Source organism: Balaenoptera acutorostrata, chromosome 16, assembly GCF_949987535.1.
Source record: "Balaenoptera acutorostrata chromosome 16, mBalAcu1.1, whole genome shotgun sequence".
Lineage (NCBI taxonomy): Eukaryota > Metazoa > Chordata > Mammalia > Artiodactyla > Balaenopteridae > Balaenoptera > Balaenoptera acutorostrata.
In genome coordinates, this window is record NC_080079.1 from 9,321,490 (window position 1) to 9,346,963 (window position 25,474).

The 25,474-nt window shown below is 47.5% G+C and overlaps 2 protein-coding genes across 2 annotated transcripts in view; one reads left to right on the forward strand and one right to left on the reverse strand.

Annotated features, from left to right (window-relative positions):
- Positions 1–477: 477 nt before the first annotated feature.
- C16H10orf120 (chromosome 16 C10orf120 homolog) lies at positions 478–2,685 on the forward strand. The gene is made up of 3 exons (XM_007173246.2): positions 478–1,106; positions 1,313–1,388; positions 1,930–2,685. The coding sequence occupies exons 1-3, from the start codon at positions 805–807 to the stop codon at positions 2,683–2,685; spliced, it is 1,134 nt and encodes a 377-aa protein (XP_007173308.1). The 5' UTR covers positions 478–804.
- Positions 2,686–19,773: 17,088 nt separating this feature from the next.
- DMBT1 (deleted in malignant brain tumors 1) overlaps positions 19,774–25,474 on the reverse strand; it is an 86,099-nt gene continuing 80,398 nt past the window's right edge. The window contains exons 55-57 of the mRNA XM_057531417.1: positions 22,654–23,042; positions 21,800–22,071; positions 19,774–20,318 (exon numbers count right to left, since the gene is read on the reverse strand). Of these exons, the coding sequence (XP_057387400.1) occupies positions 20,152–20,318; positions 21,800–22,071; positions 22,654–23,042 (828 nt within the window). The 3' untranslated portion in view covers positions 19,774–20,151. The remainder of the gene's footprint in view (positions 20,319–21,799; positions 22,072–22,653; positions 23,043–25,474) is intronic.

Consider the following 25,474-nt stretch of genomic DNA (forward strand, 5'->3'; position numbering starts at 1 on the left):
GCTGCACTGACAAACTTGTGTGTATTTTATTTTATACATGTAATTGCTGGGTCAAAGGGTAAACACACTTGTAACTTTTGGTATATATTGCCTAATTATTTTCTACAGGATTGTGCCAGTATACATTCCCACCAGCAGCACTCTTGACCCCACTTTTGGGCAGGAACCCAAGATGATTGCTTATTAGGTCAACAGGCTGAGCATCTGCTCTATACTAGATCCCATGACAAACAACCCCAGTGCAAAGAACGAGATGCTATTGGCACCTGCTTTTGAGCAGAGGGAGAGACAGACCTATTGGACAACCAAGTCAATACGTGACAAAGCACTATAGCATGATACAGGAAGTGCTGTGCGAATGTGGACAAAGGGATAATTTATTCTGCAAGGAAATCTTCAGAGGAAACAATAGTTAAGCTGGGCCCTAAAAGACAAGAAAGTTGTCTAGGGGGAGAGAGGTATTTGAGACGGGGGGGGGGCATGTCTAGAAGCTGATTCCAAGAACCATAGATAGAGTTCATGGATGGAACATGAGGAACTAAGATTGGAGCTAAGATTGGAGAGGCAAGCCAGCACCAGGGAGAGACTTTAGCTGATGAGCCTTCATCCTGAAAGAACTGAGCAGGCTTTATGGGCATATAAGTGGCAGTGACGTGGTCAGATCATCTCCCAGCCACACTCTCTGCCCACTCTATTCCTCTAGACTCCAACACGCCAGGAGCATGGTAGCGTGTGTCCATTCCACCCCAGGGGGTCATTTGTTGCCTCAACTCAGACCTCACAATAGCTCCATGTAGGCCAGTTATGATGCAAGAAGTTTGTGACTGTCCCCTGGGTTCCCATAAAAACTGTCTTACAAAGAAACTCCAGGCACTGACACCTCCCATCCTAGCCTATTGCCAGAGTATGACCAGAGAATGGGAGAATGGCTGTCAGAAGACTGGAAAACAGAGGGCTAGAGATTCAAGGGCCCAAGAAGGGATGACTACAGAGGGGAAGTCAAATAAGAATGGAACACCAGTCCAAGTATTCAATATAAGCGATTCCTTTCGGGATAAAGACTCCCTGTGCTGCCAGGGGGATCTATGTTCTGCTTCACCATTGGGGTGAGTATGACCTGTGCTTCTGGTCTATTCCTTCCCACCCATGTCAGAACGAGGCCAAGTGGAGGATCCCACTCTAAGGCTGTAGAAACCCTGGTCACAGTGACCCTACCCTGACTAATGTAGAATCACCCTTTGTGAGATTTCCCATTCCAAAGGGAAAACTAGGAGGACCCTTTCGAGTTCTAATACACCTCTCTGCCTTCCAGGATATGGACCAAATTCTACAAATCAGACCCACACATTGCCCTTGGGAAATACTCCCCCTTGGAAAAAGAGATCCTAGTAAGTGCTGTGAAATTTATACACAGGGAGGCCCCATGGAAGCCAGGCAGTTAGGTTAGGGGAGCCAGAGGTTCAAAACCCACCAGCAATAGAGATGTAAGTCTCCCAAACAGCAGACTGGAGTTGGCCACTATTTGGCCGTTGTGAGCTAGTGGCTTCCACACTTGCATAGCAAAAGCAAAATACTCTCTTATTTCGAAGTCCCAAGTAGGAATATAACTACAAGTGATAACAAATCACAGAAGCTGCCTTTTCTCGAGCCCTTATCTTGCACTAGTTGCTTTCATATATGTTATCTTATGGAGACCTCACAGGGGCCTGTAAGATCAATAAAATTCTTTCAAATTCATAGTAGGTAAGAAGGAGAGTCAGGAGTTGAACCCAGGCTCATCTGACCCCAAAGATCTGCCCTCTTTCTCACTACACAGGGGCTTGGGCACCCTCAGCGATGGAGGGTGAAGGTGCCACTAGGTAATTGTTCCTGTGGGTGCCCCCTGCTCCTGTCCCGTTGAGATTTTAACCATCCCTTTCCCATTGTCAGCGTCTAGGTGGTGTTCATACCATAGCAGCCAGGAGGTTTCTGACTTATAAGCAAGAGGAAGAACGGAAAATGCTCAAGGAACTACAGGTGCTGTCTTCAGACTATAAACGGGCGGTGGAATATAGAAAGCAACTCACCCCTCCTTGTGCCACCTGTGGACCCCTAGAAAAAATATGGACGGCGAAGGTGATGGTGCCCCCGGAGGAGTTCAAAATGCCACAACGGGAGAGGCTGAACATCAGCAAGCACATAGAACGAATGCAGCTCGCTCGAGCCCTGAGGAATAAGCAGCTTTCACCCTACATTGAAAGATGTAGGAGCTCTTCGCTTCTGTCTGGAGTGGGCCTGGGCCCCCTGGCAAGGGACAAAACTGGGGAAGGCAAGGATGACCGAGACGCCGATCACTGCGACTATGCCCATCAAGAGAAGAGAGATGAGGCAGAGAGCAAAACCACGAAAAGACAGGAAATAAAGATGAATGTAATTTTCAAGTCAGAAGAACCAAAAAAATGTGTAACGTACCATCCAAATGATCTAAAACCATTCCTCCCCACAAAAAAAGCAGAAAGATCCATCGCTGGCTTAACAAACAGAAATCTTTTGCACCTGGCCGAATTCCCTGGAGACCTAATGCTGTTGAATCAGGATTTTATATCACGGGGAATCCACCCCAGTGATGTGTCAAAGGCCAGCTGCCTGGAAGAAGGCAGTGCCTGGAAAGAGTACATGCACAAAGCTGCTTCCCACCATTATTAAAGGTTTATTTATTCCCCATGGAAACCGAGTGTCCTGGTCCTTATTACTCCTGCAGCTCTGCCCCAGGTGGCTTCCCTCTTTCTCTTTTTTTCTTTCTTTTTTTTTTAGCTTTAAGATTTTTTTTATTTAAAAATTTTTTATTTTATTTATTTATTTTTAATTTAAAAAAAATTTATTTATTTTATTTACTTATTTTTGGCTGTGTTGGGTCTTTGTTGCTGTGCGCGGGCTTTCTCTATTTGCAGCGAGCGGGGGCTACTCTTTGTTGAGGTGCACAGGCTTCTCATTGCAGTGGCTTCTCTTGTTGCTGAGCACGGGCTCTAGGCACACGGGCTTCAGTAGTTGTGGCACGCGGGTTCAGTAGTTGTGCCTTGTGGGCTCTAGAGCGCAGACTCAGTAGTTGTGGTGCATGGGCTTAGTTGCTCCACGGCACGTGGGATCTTCCTGGACCAGGGCTCCAACCCGTGTCCCCTGCATTGGCAGGCGGATTCTTAACCACTGCGCCACCAGGGAAGCCCCCAGATTTTTATTTTATGTTGGAGTAGAGTTGATTAACAATGTTGTGTTAGTTTCAGGTGTACAGCAGAGTGATTCAGTTATACATATACATGTATCTATTCTTTTTCAAATTCTTTTCCCATTTAGGTTATTACAGAGTACTGAGCAGAGTTCCCTGTGCTATACAGTAGGTCCTTGTTGGTTATCTATTTTAAATATAGGAGTGTGTACATGTCAATCTCAAACTCCTTAACTATCCATCCCCCCTACCCTTCCCCCCTGGTAACCATAAGTTCGTTCTCTCAGTCTGTGAGTCTATTTCTGTTTGGTGGCCTCCCTCCTTTTCTCCTTACAGGACCCGATCTCCAGGGCGTCCTCAAGGTAGGACCTAGCTGCTGAGCTTCCTGGTGTCAGGCAACTGTTGGCTCTCAGCTGCTCCCCCTCCCCCAGCAACCCAGCCTTCCCAGGATGCAGCTCCTCCTTTTCACCTACTCCCATGGGGCCTGTATCAGTTACCTGCTTCTGTGAAGCAAATCACCCCCAAATTCAGCAGCTTACACCCACTTTCATTAATTTAGGTTATAATTCTAATTGTGGGTCAGCAATTTGGGCTGGTCTCCACGGGGTTCCTCCTGTGTCTGCAGTCAACGGCGGGTCATTTGGGTGGCTCTCTTTCTCGGGGGAGAGCTATCAGCTGGGTCAGTGGGAGTGACGGGTTACATCTTTCCTTTTCCAGCAGCTGTAGCAGGCCAGCCCCAGGCTTGTTCACGGGGCCACTGCAGGAGCCGAGAGAGCAAGCAAAAGTCTGCAAGGACTCTTGAAGCCAAGACCAGAACCGGCACACCACCCCTTTGCCACATTCTGTTGGCCAAAGCAAGATACACGGCCAGGTCCAGATGCAAGGGTGTGTAAATGGACTTCACCTCTTGCTGGGAGGAGGTGGAAAGTCATACTGCAAAAGGGCATGAGCTCAGGGAGGCTGGTACAGACAGGACCGTGGCTGCAGTCAGTCTGCCCCAGAGCCCCTGGGGCTGGAGCTGGGACCAGCCTGTAGCCCAGGTGGGGGGAAAGAACCCTGCTCAGGAAAGAGGCTGCCCAGGCCTAAAGGCTAGAGGTCTGTCCCATGCTCCCCACTTCTTGCCTAGACGTGCAGCTTCTACCTTGGAAGGCAGAGCCAGCTTGTTCCCGGCCTGATCTCTGCCTCCTTCCTCGTCTGTGCAGCCACGTGACTTACACCCCCCCCCCCCCATCGAGTCAAGTGCAGGCATGGGACACGCAAGGCTGTAGCGGGCACGATTCCTTTGGATGTGTCAGGAGGAGGGTCCAAGGTCCCTGCGGTCAGTTATTGCTACTCCCATGAAGGCCCTGCCTCGGCCCCAAGGTGGCAGATCTGGGAGATATTTCAGCGTCTGAGAAGATGACACATTCGTTTCTTGTCTGCATCTGAAACCCAGAAGGATCCCCTGGTTAATCACACTCTGTCCTCAGCAACCCTGCACACAGTTGGAAAGACACTGAGCTTGTCCACAGGTACAGCTTCTGGGGACAAGGCCAGCATTCTTTCTAGATCGTTCCTCTCTGTGGATTTTTTGCAATTGGCTCTTTCAGAACCACAGCTCTCCTCCAAGCAGAGGGGGAGTCATGTGGGGGAGGCCGACCCTCTCCCATTTTCCAGGAGGACTCCATTGGCCATAGCCACAGGTTAAGAGAAAGTATTGTATCGGTAGCTGCTATTGCCAAGACAGCGATTTAGGGAGATGTAGCATCATTCCAAAGTCATCAGTGGAAGAATCAGTATAAACCAAAGGAATGCTCTAACTTTTCAACTGGGGCAAAGTTGGAAACTGGGGAGAAGGAAAATATTATTTCCAATGTTGATATAACTTCTCCAATGGCTATAAAATTGTGAATATCAAAGCAACACATGAAAACTCAAACCGGTTTGAAAACATTTTAAAGCTATTTAGCTGGATCCTAAACATTGCTCAAGATCAGCTCTGCAATGTGGTAGAAAGTTCTTTGCATGAGAAGTGAGGAGACCAGTGCTCTTCTTAGAGATCTACCACCAAGCAGCTGGGAAGTGTGGGTAAACCACAAGGCTCTCTGGGACTCAACTTCCTCAGCAGTTAAATGAGCTCATCAACTAGAACATCACCAAGGTCCAGTTCTGGGATTCATTTAACTAGCTGTTTGCGATGGAGTTTGCATTGCTCACCGTCTGCTTAGTGCCACAACCGAAGAACTGTGTTACAGCACCAGGTGGTGCTGGTCTGGAGACATTTTCACTGAGTCCAGAGGTCACCTCTGAGAATAAATCAGGGAAGGTGTTAACAGAATGCAAGATGTTGCTCTACTAGCTGTTGTCAGTAACAACCTTGTTGATGGTGTCATTTTAATGACAATAAACATTAATTACTTGGAGCCATCCAGAAATAACCCACAGTTAACCATACAGGTTTGTGTGTCTGTGTGCCATCTTCTAGGAAGTATATATGAAAATAAGCTTCGATTTATTTATTATTAAAGGTTTCTGAAAAATCTCTGAATGAAGTATGTATTCCTTCTAACTGCTTACCTGGAGTTACATAAACACACCCAGATGATAATATTTGATAAAAAGATAAGTGACCTAAAGAGCCCTTCAAGAGCCTTAGGCTATGGTGGAATTTAATTAAAATTTTATTTTTTATTTTTTTAATTAAAAAAAACTTTATTGAAGTATAGTTGATTTACAGTGTTTCAGGTGTACAGCAAAGTGATTCAGTTATATATTTACATATATGTATATATATTTATACTCTTTTTCAGATTCTTTTCCATTATAGATTATTACAGAATATTGAATATAGTTCCCTGTGCTATACAGTAGGTCCTTGTTTATCTATTTTATATATAGTAGTATGTATCTGTTAAACCCAAGTTCCCAGTTTATCCCTCCCCCCCCACCCCACCCGCTTCCCCTTTGGTGATCATAAGTTTGTTTTCTATGTCTGGGAGTCTGTTTCTGTTTTGTAAATAAGTACATTTGTATCATTTCTGTTTTTAGATTCCACATATAAGTGATACCATATGATATTTGTCTTTCTCTGTCTGACTCACTTCACTTAGTATGATAATTTCTAGGTCCATTCATGTTGCTGAAATGGTAATATTTCATTCTTCTTTTTAGCTCAGTAGTATTCCATTATATATTTGTACCACATCTTCTTTATCCATTTCTCCATCGATGGACACCTAGGTTGCTTCCATATCTTGTTTATTATAAATAACACTGCTATGAACCTTGGGGTGCATGTATCTTTTTGAGTTAGAGTTTTCATCTTTTCCAGATATACGCCCAGGAGCGGGATTGCTGGATCACATGGTAACTCTATTTTTACTTTTTAAGGAACTATGGTGGAACTTAGAAAGCCTTTGGGCATCAGCCCAAAGAGACTTCTGGTAAGGAGTAATTTAACCTGAAATTTGTAACAATTCTTTATTCCTTGAGAACTCTGATACAAAGTAGCCTTGTGGGCAAGTGATAGATTAAATTTTTCCCCAAAGTCCAGTATTGGTTATTCAATATACAGAGGCAAAAAGAGATAGATGACAGATAGATAGATGATAGATGATAGATAGATAGATAGATAGATAGATAGATGATAGATGATAGATATTTCAGAGGAAAAAAGAATCTGATAGTTGATTTTCACATAAGCTTAATGTCGTCATTACTGGAAAAAGTCAGAACTTCTTTGGACTTCCTTACACTTACAGTTTAGTATCAGTTTTATTTTGAATTACTTATGGAAACAGACCTCGTCGTCTTTTCCATTCTTAGAACCAATACAGATTTTAATCTGTTCTTGCCTGAGACTCACAGGAGCCCTGTGGAGTCCGAGAGGGCTCATTTATGAGGATGGTATCTGAAGAAGGTGACCAAATGAGCTGGAAGATTCTGGGGTGAAACATCTGGCTAGCACTTTGGACATGGCCAGAGCTTCAGCTGCATTTCCTGAAGAGACACTGGGTGCTTCCTGCTATAGTTCACCCCCAGACTGGGTCTGTTGCCCCCCTCTGGGATCCCATAGCAATCTGACTTTGCTCCCTCCATCTTCCCTGTTTCATCTTTCCTCATGTATAACCCGCTGGGTGATAAGCCATTTGTATGACCCCAGTGCCTAGGTTCAACTTAATCATTCTGGCAGCCTTAGTGCCTAGCACACCTTCTGTACTCCATAAATCAGTACATCATTGTAATGAGGTGACATTTGTATTCCTTAAGAGCTGGTACCAGGATGTATCTTAGGGTAAATTGTCTTTCTTGGGGAAAAATACCTTATAATCCATTTTGAGCTGGAACAGGATACTTGAGGAGCCCCCCAAACAAAACAAAAGAATGGTTAAGTCTTCTGCATGGGGAAGTGAGAGGAATTTTCAATTTCCTCTTGAAAAAGGGAGAAAGAAGGGAGAGAGAGGAGGGAGGAACTAGTGAGATGGAGTAAGGCAGGGTGCATGGGTAGAGGGACCACATAAAACCCCCAGATGGCGATGAAAAGGAAGACTTGGACTCCACCCTCAACAAGCTTATAAACTAGTTAAAGAATGAGACAGGGGCTTCCCTGGTGGTGCAGTGGTTGAGAATCTGCCTGCTAATGCAGGAGACACGGGTTCGAGCCCTGGTCTGGGAAGATCCCACATGCCGCGGAGCAGCTGGGCCCGTGAGCCACAGCTGCTGAGCCTGCGCGTCTGGAGCCTGTGCCCCGCAACGGGAGGGGCCGCGATAGTGAAAGGCCCGCGCACCGCGATGAAGAGCGGTCCCCGCACCGCGATGAAGAGTGGCCCCCACTTGCCGCAACTAGAGAAAGCCCTCGCACGAACCGAAGACCCAGCACAGCCAAAAATAAATAAATAAATAAATAAATAAAATTAAAAAAAAAAAAAAAAAAAAGAATGAGACAAATATTCAAAAATGTTAATACCATGGAGCCCCACCTATCCAAGTTTATCTTCCTCTGCGCACCATGAATCTCCAGTTTCAGCAAACAGGCCTTCAGAGTCAGCCCTGAAGTAGATGCTGAGAGTTCAAAGACCACATGGGCTATGGCGGCAGGCACACCTGGGTGCAAGTCCTTGTTCCATTATGAGCTGCGGGATCTCGGTCAAGTTCCAGACATCTCTCAGCTTCAGGTTCCTCACCTATAAATGGGAGCAATAATGCGTCCCCCTCACAGGGATGTTGGAGGATTAAATGAGGTAATGTGTGGGAAACACTAAGAACAGTTAATTCAGCATGAGGCTTGGTAACTACTTCATATCAGCTGAGAGTTTATAATATCTGAATCTTTATTATTATTATTGGGTTCAATCTGGTTGAAGCTCCCCATATAAAAATTCAATGAAATGTATATGCTTTTCTCCTGTTAATTTGTCAGTTTAATTTTTAGACCCATCCAGGGATCCTAAGAAAGTTGAAGAAAATTTTTCTTCCCCTACAATATGCATGTCTGCTACTTCAGTTCAGTGTTTCATCAGTCTCCAAAAGCCAGCAAAGCTGTCAGAAAAGACAACCTGATAAATATCAAGAATAATCAGCGGGAAATATGCAAAATATAATGCTTGGAAACATCCATCCTAAAGGTTTACGTAAAACGATTCTTACGCGAAACGATTCTTAAACTTTTTTGACTGGAAAAATCAAATCATGGAAACTGTGACACCATTAGAACAATGGCTCCCATACTGCTACCCTGAGCTACATTTTCATATTCACATTGAATAAAAGAGGCTCAATTATCAGTTTGAGTAATTATTGCTCATCTTTGGTACAAACTCAGAATTCTTCATATGGAAAAACCCAGGAAGTTCAAAAGACTTGATTTTTAGTGCAAATACCCAAATTCCTAGATAGATTAAATCATGCTCTGATTGCATCTCTCTTTTTCTTTTGTATTCTGTGGTAATCGCCTCCTGAGAAATAAAGCACAAAAGATTTAAAATCCACAAAAGTACCCTAATGCACCAGTGAATGTTCGAGACATTCCAGTTAGGTTCATTACTTACCATTTGGTAAGCGCTCTTACTGGTGAATAGTATAGCTTTTAGCTTCTAAGCCATACAGTACCCTGACATCCTTTCCATTACAGCTTTTGTCAATTCAACTCGTCACCCGTATCAGGTGTTATTTTAGCAATATTTGAAATAGAGGGTATAAGATATTCTTTCCTGTTTAGGGGAGAAAATTTTCCATTTAAACCCGAAACACTATTGCTTTTAAAGAGACATATGGCATTCTTGGTTTCAAAATCATGGTGGTATTCAAGGGCTCGAAATATGAGGGGAGGGAAATGTTAGTTAATTTTATTTTCATCCTAATGAGTACCAGGTTTATAAGCATCAAATGGTAAACATTATAACAGTAGAAACTATTCCTCTAATAGCTGAAGGAAGAAAGGACTCATACACCTGTTTTTCACTTGCCCCTACATCCCAGCTGTCTGTGCACATAGTGTGGGAGAGGAAAAATTTCCACCTTTACCCTTTCTAGATTCTGTGCCTGCTCTAAGAATTAAACTGGCATAAGACAGATTAACCACTGGGGGGGAAACAAATTTAATTATGGATGTATTTGTGGAGCCCCATAAAGATGTGGGACTCAAAATGTGGCCAGATGATTGGGACTTATAAGCCATCCTGAGCTAAGGAAAAGGATAGGAATTGTAGGTGAAGAGAAGGCAATTCAAGGACAGGTGGGAAGAGAAAATGTATGGGAAACAAAAGTTCTTGCCCTTCCAGGCAGGTAAATCTCAGGTGAAAAAAAAGAGATCTCTGGGAGTAGCTCTCCTCCTTTACAAATACTCTTTCTAATGGAAATTTCCTTTATGAATGTAGATTTCCCTTACAGAAGGGTACCTTCTTCTGCATCTACAGTTTCTCAGAAATAACCAGCTCAAAATAATCCTTATGCCAAAGGGGCATATTTGGGGTGGCCTATTCTGCTACCGTTCATAGATTTTCTGATTTTTTAATTATCCTTGTATACTTGGAATAAATCCTATACTTTCATGATTATTTTTTACATTGCTAAATTCGATTTCTTAACATTCTATCCCATTTTATCTTATGTTTGCATCTAAGTTAATAAATTAGTTTCCTTCCTGAATTGTCCTTGCTCGTTATGTTATCAGATTATAGTTATATCAGATTTTTCTAAAGTTGTTAAATGAGCCGGTAGACCTTTTACCTTCTCTAAGATATTTTAAATAAGATAAGGATTTTTGAAGAGTTTAGTTTTATTTTTTTTAGTAAAACTATCTGAACTTAGGGTCTTTTGGAGTAGAAAACTTCTGATTATTTACTCCATGTTAAATGATTATTTGTTTGTCAACATTTATATTTCTTCTTGGACAAACTTGTATTTTCTGATTTATATTTTCTTCAAAACTATTTTTTTCTAATGTTTTACATTATTTAGTATACAGTTGTTTATATATTCACTTTATTTTAAAAATATCATCTGTAATTTTTGTTCACAGTATAAGGTCCCCATACTCCACTCCACTTTTTGTTCCTGGTCAGTCTTCCTAGAGGTTCTTCTTTTTTACTAGCTTAAAAAATAAAACAGATTTTAGTTTTGTTGGTGCTCTCTATTCTATTTCCTTAGATTTACTTAACTAAAAGTCTAACACAACTCACTTTTTAATTTTGTGTTTTAAATAAATGTATTTTAAAGTTCTATGTTTGCCTTTAAATGCCAAATAGCTGCATCTAACAAAATTTGATGTCAACTACATTCATCCTCATTATATTCTAAACATTTAATAATTTCTATTACCATTTTACTTCCCTCTCAAGAATTATTTTATTTCGGAGTTCACTTTCAAGTTTACAAATAATTTAATACTTTTATTTTACTATTTACTATTTAATTGCCTTGAAGTTATAAACATGGTCTATATGACATCCTTAATTACTGGATTTAAAAATTAATATATGACACGATTAATTTTTGTGAATGTTCAACACATCCTTGAAAAGATAGTTCATGATTTCTAGGGTACGAGTCCCATATTCATCTTTTAGATCAAAATTTTAAATGTTCACACTTTGTGGTAAAATCACCCACCACATTCATTTCTCCTCCTACCACAATCAGTTGTTGCTTTGTAGTTATGTTAAGTGTGCAATTTGTGATTGTTGTATCTTCTTAGTGGACTTTTTTCCACTATTTTTTAGTGACTCTTTTTAGTTTTATCCTTATTATTGACTTGTGCATTCAATATCTCATTTGATATGAATATTTCAAATTCACCATATTTTGGGAGGGATGGGATATTATATATCACAACTTTCATGGATTGTTGTGATGTTCTGACGGCAATCACACGGCTTCCACTGTTGATGTGCGCTATGGCTTGTCCTCACAGTGTGACGAGTGGGCACAGCCCAGCTCAGGAATCAGACGGCCCTGGTCACAGCCCTGTGGGCATGAGAGCTGGATGGCTTTACACAAGTTATTTACTCTCCCTAAGCCTCAGTCCATTCATCTGTAAAATGGGAATTTAATAGTAATAGCCTCCTTGGGTTCTGGAGGATAATCCACACATACACGGCTCAGTGCCCAGCCCAGGGAGCCTCTCCAGTACATTACCTGCCACTGTCAACATCCTATGACAACCACTTCCTTTCCCAACTAGATACTTCTTTCCTCAGTAAATAGAAATCAACAAATGCTCTGGAAACTATTTGACCATAAATGTCAACCTGAACACTGGGAGTCCATCTCCAGCTGCCCTTCCTGGGCCCTGAGGTGGCATTGGATTGGGGGGCACAAAAGAAACCTCCCCACCCTGGGGTGTCCATCACGTCAGCTCTGGAAAATATAAATGAAGGTTTGCCTGAAAGCAGGTGTCAAGTGCAGAACCAGAAATTATTCCCGTCACTTCAGGTGGCGTCTCTAGACTGGACCCACATCTACAGTGAACCCCGCTGATCTAGAATCTGAGGTCCCGGCTTTGAAGCAGAGGGAACATGCAGCCCCTTGTAGGAGTTCAAGACACGTCACCCTGAAACATGCCATCTTGGCATATTGATGATTTGAACTGAAGGCACTTGAGACACAGCAGATGCAGGAAGGGCTCTGATGGATGCATTTCTACCTACAAGCTGCCCACAAAATGTCCCATCAGAATGGCGCCCCCGCTGGACCAGGCAGACAGGAAGGTCCTCCTCACACGAGCCTGGGATGGGCGCTGACAGGGATCTGTGCTCACCTGTGCTCACCTGTGCATATCTGTGCTCACCTGTGCTCACCTGTGCATATCTGTGCTCACCTGTGCTCACCTGTGCTCATCTGTGCTCACCTGTGCATATCTGTGCTCACCTGTGCTCACCTGTGCATATCTGTGCTCACCTGTGCTCACCTGTGCTCATCTGTGCTCATCTGTGCATAACCCTCTCCTTCCACTTGCCACCACCTACAGCTCCTAGTCCCGACCCACATTGCCTGAAGGAGAGGAGAGGGGAGGAGAGGAGAGGGGAGGGGAGAGCCTAGTAATGGGCGCAGCCCCTGACCTGAAGTGCGAGGGGCAAAGGTGAACAGGGGAGGAACCACAGGGCGAGGGCAGGGAAACAGAGTGAGGAGGGGTGCAAAGGGGAGCTGGAGCAGAAAGGGGGACAGAAGGGGGAAGGACAGAATGAGACAGAGATACAGAATGAGGGAGAAGAAGACAGAGGTCTCCCTGGAGAAATGACGGCTTCTTTTTCCCTCCCAGCATCGGGAATCAGCGTTGCTCTCCCTCCTGTGGTCAAGGGCAGTCCCAGCGGCAGGGCCAGGCTCTCCCTGTCAGGACATCCTCAGCCCCTGCTGGGAGCTGCTCTTCCTGCTGTTCGTTCCCGAACTTGTGTTGCTGCCACGTCTCAATCCCCGGGGGCAGGTTCAGAGCACGCCCACCTGTCCGGGGGCTTCCGCAGGGGCCCCCGTTTCCCCCTTAGTCACGCCCTCCAGCTCAGGTCCAGCCAGGGTCCCCCCTCCAGCACCCACACGGTCACAGCTCCAAGAACGCCTCCAAAGCGAAAGCACGTCTGGTTCACCTCATCCAGGTCTGGGCTGAGCCCTGGCTGCCCTGCAGTGCATCCCAGGGACATTGGCTTAAGGCAGGAGGGAGGGGGGAGGCAGGGAGACCCAAGAAAACATCTCAGAACAGACAGGGGAGGCCAGAAAATGTTTAAAAATCAAGGTGGCCTCAGCCCAGGGTCATGGCCATCCTGTTGGACCCCTCCTCCTCCAGCCCAGGGTGAGGGAGACATCTGGTTGGAGGAGAGTATCTTGCAGACTCTCTTCGCTGGCAACAAGCAAACCGCATAGAATCTCTAGGTTGAACAGGAAGCAGAGAGAGAGGCCCAGGAGCAAGGGGCTCGGGGCCAGGCTTTACCTGTGCTGAGCAGCAAGGCCCAAGGGATGGCGCTGGACAGCTTCATCTTAGCAGGCCTGGCAGCAGCCTCAGGAATGAGCCTGGCCCTGGAGGCCTGGGGCTGTATAGACACGGCCGCTGACACCTGATCTCCTCCCTCCCTCTGGAGGCCAGGCCAGCAGGGCTGCAGGAGCCTCGGGTTCTCTAGAGGGAGGGAGGCTGCCTGCTACTTACCCCTTGTCTTTCTCAGACACTTCTGTGTCCTTTCTCACCCAGACTGGGAAATAATGGCCAGTTTCTTCTCTTCCTCTCCTCTTTCTGTGGTCCTGGATGAAGGGTGACAAGTTGACCACTGGCCACATGGAACTTTTGTTTGGGGAGCACCTCCTGCCTGGGGTTAAGTGACAGCACTTTCACCTCTAGTAACTTGCAGAAGCCTCACAACGCTTTGGACAGGATGGGAACTGAGACCTAGAGAGATCAAGGGACTTGCCCAACATCACAGGGTGACAGTGGCAGAAGCGGGATGAGGTCTGACCTCCTGGCTGCCTGGTCTCTCTAGGAGCCCTCCTTTGTCACTCGGGGCAAAGGCACGTAAACAGCCCCCAGTCTGCTGCAGGTGTGGGTCAGGATTGGTGGGGCAGCTGTAGTACATACCAGCCCGTGTGTGGTGTCTCCACAAGGATGACATGGGTACACACGTCGGAATTCCTTCTGTATTTATGACACCAATACCACATGGCTCGGTCCAAGGACTGTCACAGTTATAAGAACCCAGGAAAACTTCCTGTGGAAGACAGTCTAGCAGGTTCTCACCAGATTCCACAGGAGTTTTCATATGGCCCAGCTTTCCACTAGTTATTTACCCGAGAAATGAAAATGTATGTCCACACAGAAAATTATGCATGAATATTCGTAGCAGGATTATTGTAAGAGACAAAGTGTGGAAACAACCCAAATGTCCAACCACTGATGAATGGGTAAATGAAACGTGGTCTGTCCATACAATAGAAGTCATTCAGCCATAAAGGGAAATGGCAGCCCAACTGCCTTCGAAAGAGTATTAGCAATTACAAACCAAACAGAAACATGAGAGTCCAGTTTCCTGAAAAATCAACATCTCTGTATTTTACCAAATCTTTCAAAATTTCTTGTTGATCAAAAATCCTATAATTCATATCTAATTTTTTAAATTGTTGTTTCTCCAATTGCCGGGGGAGTTGGTCTCTTTTTATGTTTCTAATGCAACTGCAGCTCTTTGGTGAAATGCCTGTTCATACATATCTTTGGGTCAGTTTTCTATTACCATTGCATCACTCATCTTTTTCTTATGGATTGTAGAAACTTCCTGTCCTTTCCAATCCCTATCTCTTTTCATAGAGGCCCTAATGGGTTCACAGTGTGGAGAAATGTTCCACCCCAAGCAGAACCCAGGGAAGCTGCCTTGAGCCATCTGGTCACTCCTGGCTGATGATGGGGGAGGAAGCACCCTGGACAGTTTCTCCCTCTCAGGATACAATGAGAATTCTGCTGCAGTCATTAAGCTCCCTGGTTATTACTAATATAACATCCAATATTTCCTCACAGTTCTCCTTCCATCTAGAATCTCCCTTTCCTAATCTTTCCCTGTTACCCCTCACAGTCACCTTTACTCAGAATACTACCCGGCCCTGGTCTGTGGAGAGGACAAAGGAGCTCCCCAATGGATATAAATGCAAGAATTGAGCCAACACGGGAACCCTGGGGAAAAGGCAGTTCCTCATCTTACATCCCAGCCCAAGCATCTGCCTTCAGCTCCAAAGTGTCAGGCCGGCTGTCCTCCCAGCAGTGTCCAAGCACGGCTGAGGCTGCCTGGGGAGAAAAAGAAAGCATGGTCCCTTTTCCAGGGAAATTCAAGGTTCCTAAAATCACAACGTCCTCTGGAGGAAATTTATGGGTTAACAGCAGTTTTTGAGGATTTTTGCCCCTTGGATTCTGTCCCCAAAGGTCACACCTGGTTTCTGAGGGGCCCTAAACAAGCCTGGTCTCCCCCCCTAAGCTCCTTCCCTGTGGAATGCTCCACGACACGTCTTTCCTCTCCTTCTCCATGAGATGTACTAGTTGTCTCCACCTGGCTCACAGGCCCCCTACGTGCCTTCCACCCCATCAGAACTTTCCATCTACTCTCTTTCTAGATGGGCGTCACCTCCTGCTGAGCGCCCAGGCTTTATTCTCACGGAAGAGTTCAAGGGTCTCTTGGGCATTTTGTAAACTGCCTCCCCAGCATGGATTCCCTCCTCGTTGACAGAGAACCACAGGTTTATTCAGTTTCTCTTCCCCCCTGAATGTCCCATGGGCTTTGGGAGAGGTTGACCCCAGACCCAGCTCCGAGAACTGGCCTCAGTGGTGGAAGAGGTGGTGTGAGTGTCACCAGGAGGCTCCCCGTCCCGGTTGGTGATGGTGCAGGAATGAGCGTGTCCCCCAGATGGGCCACTGAAGTGACAGGAAAGGTCTGGCCGCAGGGAAGGTGGGAGAGGTCTGCTCTCCGCTTCCTCCCAACTGAGAGTGAAGCCAAGTCACAAGGCAAGAGGAGGGCGGGGCTGCCGGTCCAGAGCCCCTGGGCAACCTCACCTCCAAAGCCTCCACTCTTCCAGCCCCAGGAGTCATCCCCGTCCTTGCTGTTGAGGCATTTGAGGTGGGGTTTCAGTCACACGCAGCAGGAAACATCCTCACTCATTTAAGGCCTCATGAATCCAAGGACAGAAAGTGCTTCTAAGACTCCTTAAAGACTCAGAAGAACAAGAGCTGTCTTCTGTTTGAGCCCCCCAAGCTGAGCAGACCTGCTCCATCTCACTCTTCTTTAGAGGAAAGGCTATATTGGCTATACTGGAGGAAAGCCTCCAATACAATGTTGACTAAACTTGATGACAGTCATTCTGTAGTGTTCTTAACTTTACTAGGCTTGCTCCTGACGTCTCAGTTATAAATTATATGCTTTGTTGGATGTTCTTTGTTGTTGTGAGTTATGCACTTAAACTTGTTTCCTTCAATGACTAGTTTCTAAGCGTTTTGTTACGTTAATAGTTATTCAATTTTTTAAAAAAATTTTTATTTATTTATTTATTTATTTATGGCTGTGTTGGGTCTTCGTTTCTGTGTGAGGGCTTTCTCTAGTTGTGGCAAGTGGGGGCCACTCTTCATCGCGGTGCGCGGGTCTCTCACTATTGCGGCCTCTCTTGTTGCGGAGCACAGGCTCCAGACGCGCAGGCTCAGTAATTGTGGCTCACGGGCCCAGTTGCTCTGCGGCATGTGGGATCTTCCCAGACCAGGGCTCGAACCCGTGTCCCCTACATTGGCAGGCAGATTCTCAACCACTGCGCCACCAGGGAAGCCCCAGCTATCCAATTTTGTTGAATTGTGTGTCCACCTTCCGTCTCCCACAGCGGGGCCCCAGGTCCAGCAGAAGATCTTCATCAGCCTCCCTTAGCTAGTGGTCGTTGGGTGGGTGGATGCACGTCAGTCCCCATGTGGTTGGCCAGCTCCTGGCCCTCCCAGCAGGTCATGTCAGTGGAGGACACGGCGGCTCCTAGTTCTCAGTTGACCCCTGAGCTTCAACCTACTGGCCATTTTTGTGTCATCAGTGTTTCCAGATCTTAGAAACATTGTTCTTCTATTTGAACCCATGTGAGCTTTTGATTTTTCCCTATGTTATCCATATAGTCATGTGCTGAATTTCAGGGAGGTTTTTACCCAAAGGCAAAGGAACATTTCTCAAAGTGACTGGTAAGTCAACTCTGTAAGAATCACAGCTGGGGACAGGAGGACTGTCAATCACTGCCCTGCACCAGGTCAGCCGGAGAGGCTCCTGAGTGATTCTAAAGTTTGAAATGACTTAGCTTTAAAACAGTTGAGCCTATTTAAAATCTTGAACCTGTTTTCATGTTTACCCTGAAGGAATTCAGAACTTGCCACCAGAAAGTATGTTGATATGGCATATTGACTGTGTTGACTTAAAGACACTTGAAAAAAGACAAATCCAAAACAACAGCACACTCACGTGCACTCTGACCTTCTTTCTTTTTCTTAAAAGCAGGAGATAAGTTGCCATTGAAATGCGTCCTCCTTATGCCAGAAGGAAATAACATTCTTATCATCAGGACATAAAGTTGAGTCCAGAGAATTCTATACACAGAGACCTTGATAAAATAATTCTAATTATCTTGTCTTCCTCACATAGTGTAATTACTTTTCCACCATTGTTTCTCTTTGTTGAAACACATATAAAAGCAAGTAGGTTTCCCAATTTGGGGGGTTTTCATTTCTTATGAAGTCTCTCCCCATGTCATGTAAAACTTGCATTAAATAAACTTGTATGCTTTCCTCCTGTTGAGTTGTCTTCTGCCAACTGAAGCCACAGCCCTGCTGTATAAAACCCTAAGAGGGTAACGATAAGCTTTTGTCCCCCAACCACTACAAGCCAAACCTAATTCCAGTTCAGCAGCCTTTGTCTCCAGGGATGACGTCAGTCTGCTTCCCTGTGTTGAGAAAAGAGTCAGGCACATTACAGATGCAGTTACAAACTGAGAACAAGTCCAAGGAAAAGTCCTGGGCCTCATCTGACTGCTCTCCGTTCCCGCAAAGCACAGCCCCAGGGTGGGCTCAGTGCCCGCTGCTTTGCGGAGGCAGCCCGTTTGCAGTTTCCAGCTGGTCCTCCTGAAAAGGGCAGACAACTCCCAAATGGCTTCTTCTCTCTCTGAGCTAGACCTTCCCTCCACAGAGAAGTCAAAGCAGGACTACCCTCCCTTCCAGGAATCTCTTCCTGAAACGAACATCCTGTTAGAGCGGGGTCCTGTGACTCCAGCCACCAGGGACCCTTCCCCACTAGACACTTTCCCTTTTCCACTTCTCCCGCAGGCAGAGATGTCACTGTGCTCACACACTGGAGAGTGAACATGAGTGGTGCTGGCCCAGCTCCTCACATGGTGCTGGAAGACGTTATCCAGTCCACCCCAGGTGCGCGCACACACACACACACACACACACACACACACACACACACACACCATGAAGGCCCATATGCTTTTGTAACTCAGGGTCTTGATCCAGTCCTGAGTAAAACCTGAGGTCTTCTCACCCATCTGTTCTTGGCCCCTAGAGACCAAAAAAATATGACCAGACACTAACCTGAGCTAAGGGCAGTCTCCCAAATCCTGTGTCCGGGGGATCAAGGCAGGTAGCAGCCAGCTTGGCTGCGGCACTTTGGCCTGGTCTCCTGCCTGCTTCTCCATCCTGTCTGCTACATTTCGTGGTTGTCATGGGAACCTAGACCCCAGCTCCCCGCTAGCCCTGCTGCCCAAAGTTTAGGTTGACTAACCCTCCCGGTTAGTCGGGGAACAGAGGGGGTTCTCAGGACAAGCGGCAGCAGTGCCAAACCAAGAAGGTCCTAGGAAGATAAGGGTGAGTGGTCCCCTCCCAAACAAGGGTGATATAAATGAGGCTCCAGTGGCCAAAGGACAGGGGACAGAGGTTTGAGTGGTCAGATGGCCAACCGCATGCAGCGGTGTCAAGCAGGTCCCCTGTCAACCTAGCGGGAGATGATTTCACACAGATGTTAAAGGCTCCAACTTCCTGTACTTCCTGACCCTCCACCAAGTCTACTCCACACTTCACACCTCACAGGAGGCCATGTGAGAGGGAGCGGACACGTCAAGGGTCACCGCAGGTCTCTGTCGAGAGTTTTCTGTCCTGTTTCCCCCATGAGCTCCTGATATTTCACCCTCTCAGCCCACACCCCAAGCTCGACACTACCCCCGGCCCCTCGGGCCAACCTCAGCCCTCCTACAACTACCTGCTCCGTCAAGGACACGTACAAGAAGGGAATGTGCCCAACTTTGCCTCCCATGCCCTGCGTACAGAGGCTGTAATGGGTCCAGGGAGGGGGGGCAGGTTGATGTGGGCATGGCTGTCCGCCCGTCACAGCCGCCTTGCCCGTGAAGACCCCGAGGGGCTGTGCGTGGGGGATGCGGTGAAGCTGTCTCACCCCCACCTGTCCACTGCTCACTGCACACTCTCCTCCGCCTCAGGGCCACGACAGGGCAGGGCCCCGTGGCCTTTCTCACTCCTTGTGGGAGCCCACGTTACCCGTCTACCTAACATGAGGGGATCAGTGCTTAGATGTGGCGCTGGGAACAGTGACCAAACCGACACTTGCTTTGAAAAAAGTTCTTTATTTGGCTTGTCCTATAATAAGAAAAGGCTAAGATATACACTACAGGCCAAAGAAGCTGGTTCATAAAAAGTCAGAAAAGAAATTCTATCTACAACAAGCGCTGCCGCTCCCAGTGTGCGGCTAACTGCTTCACGTGGGATTTTAGGTTCCAGCACCTGCTTGCCTGACATTTTGTCCCGGCACCAAGTCTGTGTTTCTGGGAAAACCTGCTCCCATCTTTCTCACCCCCACCTCCACCCACCACTGTGCACCTGGGCCAGAGTTGGGTGCTCTGGGTGCCAAGCTCTGGACACTGGTTTCTCCCCTCCTCGTACGGGCTCAGGAGCGTGGGGCCCTGCGTCCGAGCATCGCGTGTGTTCCCCTGCTTCACATCCTAGAGCTCAGAGGCAGGCCACGGACAGCACGGGTGCTCCTCCCCAGTGCGAAGGCTGCTACGGCCAAGAGCACGAGCAGGAAGACCCCAGCAAGGATGGTGGCACTGTGGGAGCTCCCCTGAGCGCTGGCCTCCTCTTCCAGGTCAACCTCTGGCCGGTCTGGGAAGGAGAGGGGAGAGAAATAAGGATGGGGGTCCCAGGGCAGGGTGATGGCAATCAGAACTGTTTGGTGGGCGGGGAAAAGAAGGGAGAAAAGAGTGCCTTTCAGGAAACTGAGGTCAGACCCCAAAGAGCAGCTGAGTGTCAGCCCTGGCAGACTTCACGGTGTCTTGTCAGCCAACAGGAGCAAAGAAGGTTTGTGAACAGGAAGTCAGAGCTGGGCTTTGGCATAAGATATCTGGCTGAAGGCTCCCGATGGATGGGAGGAGAGTGAGTTGGGGCATTTGAGCCCATTTGGGAAATGGGTACAAAGGTCCCAGCAAGAGGGACACCGGCCTTAAGCTACCGCAGTGTCGGTGGGAAGAGAAGGAAAAGGAGAGACATGAACAGTGTCCCCATCGGCCGCCTTTGCCCCTCCCCCTGCCCTGCCTTCCTTCTCTCTTGTAGCTCCAGCCCCCATGGTGGGTACCATGCAGGTGACTTATGACTGCACTGTGTTCCCTCCTGCTGGAATGGAAGCTCCTCAGGGCAAGGATTTTGATGTATTTAGTTCTCTGTCTCCTGGCACATAATAGGTCTTCCAAAGATGCCTGGAATGTTGAATATGGGAGGGAAGAGCCTGGAAGCAGCCAGACTTCCAGGCGAGGGCCTGAATCTGGGCCCTGAGGGGAGCGAGCTGTCAAAGATCCTCTGTGGGGTGAAGCCCTGTGACTGCTGGAGGATTTGTGACTAGTGCTGCCCCACATCTGCCCCTGTCACCAATGCCACCACACTTGTTGACCTGGCCCGGCCTGGACCAGAAATCATGGGAATCCCTCGGCAAACATTTCCTCACCCACACGCACAACAGAACAGCACAGTGGGAAATCTGCTCCCCGTTCTAGATGGGGAAAATGAAATGGCTTTTCCAGGATCAACCCCTGGGAGCCGTGAGAATAAACCAGTCCTGCCTGGATCTGCACGGCCCTGCCCAGACCCTGATGGCACTACTCCAGGGCTACAGTTTGTCATCATCATTATAAGTAATAACGTGATGATTAATGTTAACATTGATGACAATAACGATAGTAACAAAATCACCGTTCTTTGCAGCCGGTGACTTATACCAGGCAGGGGCCAGAGCAGTGGAACTAACAGTATTTTGTGTAACCCTCTCAACAGTCCTAAGAGGTAAGTATTAACGTTTTTGTTTTACAGATGAGGAGTGTGAGGTTGGGTATTCAGAACCCAGAGGGTAAAAGTGTCAGGTGTTCTGTGTCCCACATTAGAACTGTCTTGACCAAACCCTACATGCGCATCCCCCACGGACCAGAAGCTCTCGGAAGAAGGTGAGAACCAGGTCTAGCTCCACTTCATATCGCGCACGGTAGCACAGGAGCCCTATTCGAGGGGAAACGGGACACCCACGGAAGCATCCCAAGTCCCCGTGGTTCACGGGCCTGGGCCCCGGCAGATGGCAGGGTGGGAAGATGGCCACCTACCCAGGCTCCTCTTCTCAGCGTGCGGGACCTGCAGCAGGATGGGTCCCAGGGCGACATCCACCTTCTCCTGGTAGGAGCCCACGCCCCTCTTGGCCCTCACGATGCAGCCTCTGCTGCAGCGGGACGAGGCATCGTACGCCCTGCACACGACCATCTTGCACTGCAGGTACACGGAAGGGAAGCGGCTCAGGAAGTGGAAGGAACTGAACTTGAAGCGGAGGACGTTGGGTGAGGGCTGCTGGTAGGATTGGTAGGTTTCATCCTTCACACACCTGCAGGAGGAGAGGAGTCACCGTCAGCTCTCAGCAAGGCGCTGCCTTCCTCACGCCACCCACCCCATGGGCTGGGCGTCCTCCTCAGAGGGTGGCGGTCAGGGGACCGCCTGCTGCCTTCACAACATTCCTTGTGGACCACCTGCTGGGCATGCTCTTTGTGCAGCACCCCATCTCCTCCTTGTTTAATCCTTCCAACAGGCTGTGATATGGGCTCCACTACGCTCATTTGATGGCTGCAGAAACTGGCTCAGAGAGGTGCTATTGCCTGTCCAGAGTGATGCAGCTGGGACGGGGCAGAGCTGGCATCTCAACCTCCATCTGCTTCAGAAACAACGTTTTCCCACTACAGGCATGTCTTTTTAATATTAAGGCTTGCCTGGAGTTCAGTCACTTGGTCTAATTTTACTTTATAGCTAACCTGCTTGATGGCCACTCAGTTCTCCAGATGCCCAGAGAGGACAGCCTGGCTGGTTAAGCTTGAGCTACTGGGAGCCCAATCTGCCTCCCTTGAGCTCTGGGCTGGTTGTGTGTGAGTTATCAGGTAAAGGCTGAAGTCCACCCCATGAAGACACTCCTTACCCACTCCGGATGAGATCATAAGTCAAAGATGTAAAGTCATTGGGATCTGGTGACGCCACACAGGTGTCCACAAATAAGGCCAGGGAGGCGTTAGAATGGAGGATTTCAGCCTGAAGGTACAAATCCTGGTTCAGGTCCACATAGTATGGGCTGCTGGTCACAGGATATAAGAATGAAGGGGATGTATAAAAGGAAATGTTCACGTCAAAATTGCTGTATTGTATGTTCTTGATCTCGAGGGTGTCATTAGCAATGTACATCGTGTTAACCCAGGTGTTCTGGAGCATTTTGCAGCTGATGTGAATGAGGAGGTCCTTCCTCCTCTTGATGATGCCACTCGAAACAGCTGCTTTGAGGAAGTTGGAGTAGGTGATGGTATCATTATCCACCTGGGAGAGACAGGCAGGCGAGCAGAGTCAGGCAAACGTCATCTACTAAGGGAATCTCGTTGCTGGTTTGGGTGAGAATGAGACTGAAGTGACGCTGCAAGATTTCAAAACCCTCCCAGAACCACACAGAGATGGCACATGCCTATCACCATGGCTACCATTACCTGGGATGGATACACTTCACCAGCAAGACTCCCTCCTTTCATACATCCCCTTTCCTCTGCCACGTGATGGGGACCACAGTGTGTTGGTGCCTCCCAGGAGCTGCTGCTTATGGAAAGATGGGGGCGTCTGGATGACCCCCTACCCCTGCTGTATGACTAAGCAGAGTTTGGTCTCCATGGCTCAGGGCCCTTCTGGCTTGTTCTATTTCATTCTCGCTCTTGCTGGGAAAAATCAGGGGAGGCAGTCGTGGGAGGGCCTAGTGGGATTCATTTTCACTGTGCTGTTTGGATGGGTCAGTAGTTATTGCAGTTTGGTGTCTGAAGCTGCCGGAGCCTAAAGCAACAGAGATCCAGAGTTATGGCTGCGGCAGGTCTCTGACCTCTGGGGCAGGAAATTCCCCAGAGGCTCATATGGACAACAAGGTGGTGGTATGTGTGTGGGGGGGGGTTGGAATGGGGGCCATGGCAATGCTGGAGCACTTCCTGTCACGCTTTGCTTCTCCACTCCCCAAACCACAGGACCATTTCCTGCTGTGCCTTTCATGAAGCAGCAAATTCATAAGAATGTTGGTCTCTATGCTGTTTGATGTGCCTAACGTCTCATAAGAGTGACCTTTCCGGAGACAAGAGTCTCACACCTGGTGGTCTGTAAGCATTTCAAGGAAAGGGTGATGTCTAAGCATCTCTCTCTTCCCAGGGCTTGGTGTAGTGTTAACTATAGCATCAGTAGCGTCAATAAAGATCCATGGAATGGAGGAAAGGTCCAGGGGACAGAAGTCCAGCAAAAGTACTTGTGATGAAAGAAGGGTGGTGCCAGGAGCAACCAGCCCAAATGGCCAAGAGGACACAGGTGAGCACGCGCCCCTGGAAGCCCCACGGTCATGATCATCTGGCCGCAGGTGAGGTGAGCACAAGAGCAGCATCTCCAGTTGGAGACTGGGCGTGGCGCACTCTTTCCCTCCCACATGCTGTGATGGTCATAAGCAAACCTGTCCTTGCCTGGTACGAGTTCCCACCAGCCGTGGGTGCCTCTGCCAGGACAGGCACAAAAATAACACCATAGTGGCCTCAATAGAAGCCCTAACACGTAAGACAACCTTACTCTTAAAAAAAAAAAAAAGAATAGCAAGTTTGTAATTGAGTGACATTTAGTCATATGCGCTGTCAGGAGCAAAAGTTCATTCCTGGCCATTTGGGAGATTAGACAAGTTCCCTTGTGAAGCCAGCGCTTGTACAACCTAAATATAATTATTCTTTAGAGCAGCATGTGTTGGAGAGGCTTTCACTTCATGTCTGAAGTTGCAAAATTCAGCTCTGAGTTTGTCCCTTCCAGAAAGACATGTGAAAAGAGGAAAGTTTAACAACTATCTAAAGTGGTCTTGCCACCCTGGGACCCTTGCCTACTCTCTGACCGTGGGTTTCCCTTTTCTCCCGTCAGAGGGAGGCTCTGGCCTGCAGGGGACGCCAGAGCCCGCACTTTGGACTCAGGTCTGGCAAAGGGCCTAGGATGGGCTCTACGCCTTCCATTCCTTCATGGGAAGTACACTGTGTTTTCTGCCTTTATATTTTCTTAAAAAAAGGGGGGGGGCTTTATATTGGAGTGCCAGTGGTTATCGCAATAAACCATATAAATGTTGCCACCTTGTTACTCCTTCAAAGACAAGCTGAGGTGCCTTCAATTGAACTCTGTACATTCACATAAAAGTGTTCTTGAATCCACATTTGCCTGTGGTTTCCATGGTCAAGCTAGATTTTGAATGCACGCCAAACAATGAAAGTGGGGTGCAGGTTTATTTCTTGATCATCAGAAGCTGTTCTGATTTTAAATTAAAATTCATTATTAGACGTCTGCTCAGCGTGCAAGGCACTTGGGATAGAGTGGGAGTCTGGCAGACGTGTCAACGGCTATCCCACAGAGACTCGGCCTCTTCCGCCTGGCATCCCACTCCTGTGGTGGGGAGACCTCGCCTATTCAGACACACGAGCCAACGTTTGTCAGACACCCACTAAACGGGGCACCTGGAGGAGATGCAGAAAGTCCCAGCTACGGATCATACCGTCCTGCCTTTGAATCCCGGCTCCACAGTTCGTGATCATGTGGCCTTGGGCAAGTGGCTTAACCTCTGCAAGCTTCTGTTTCCTCACAATTAAATGGGAGTAGAAGTTGTCTCGAGAATTTTGAAAGTCTTGTGGAGCTCTTAGTTCAGTGCCTGGCACGCATACTAGCCCTTAATAATCTGATTATAAAGGCTTCGGCTCCACGCCAGG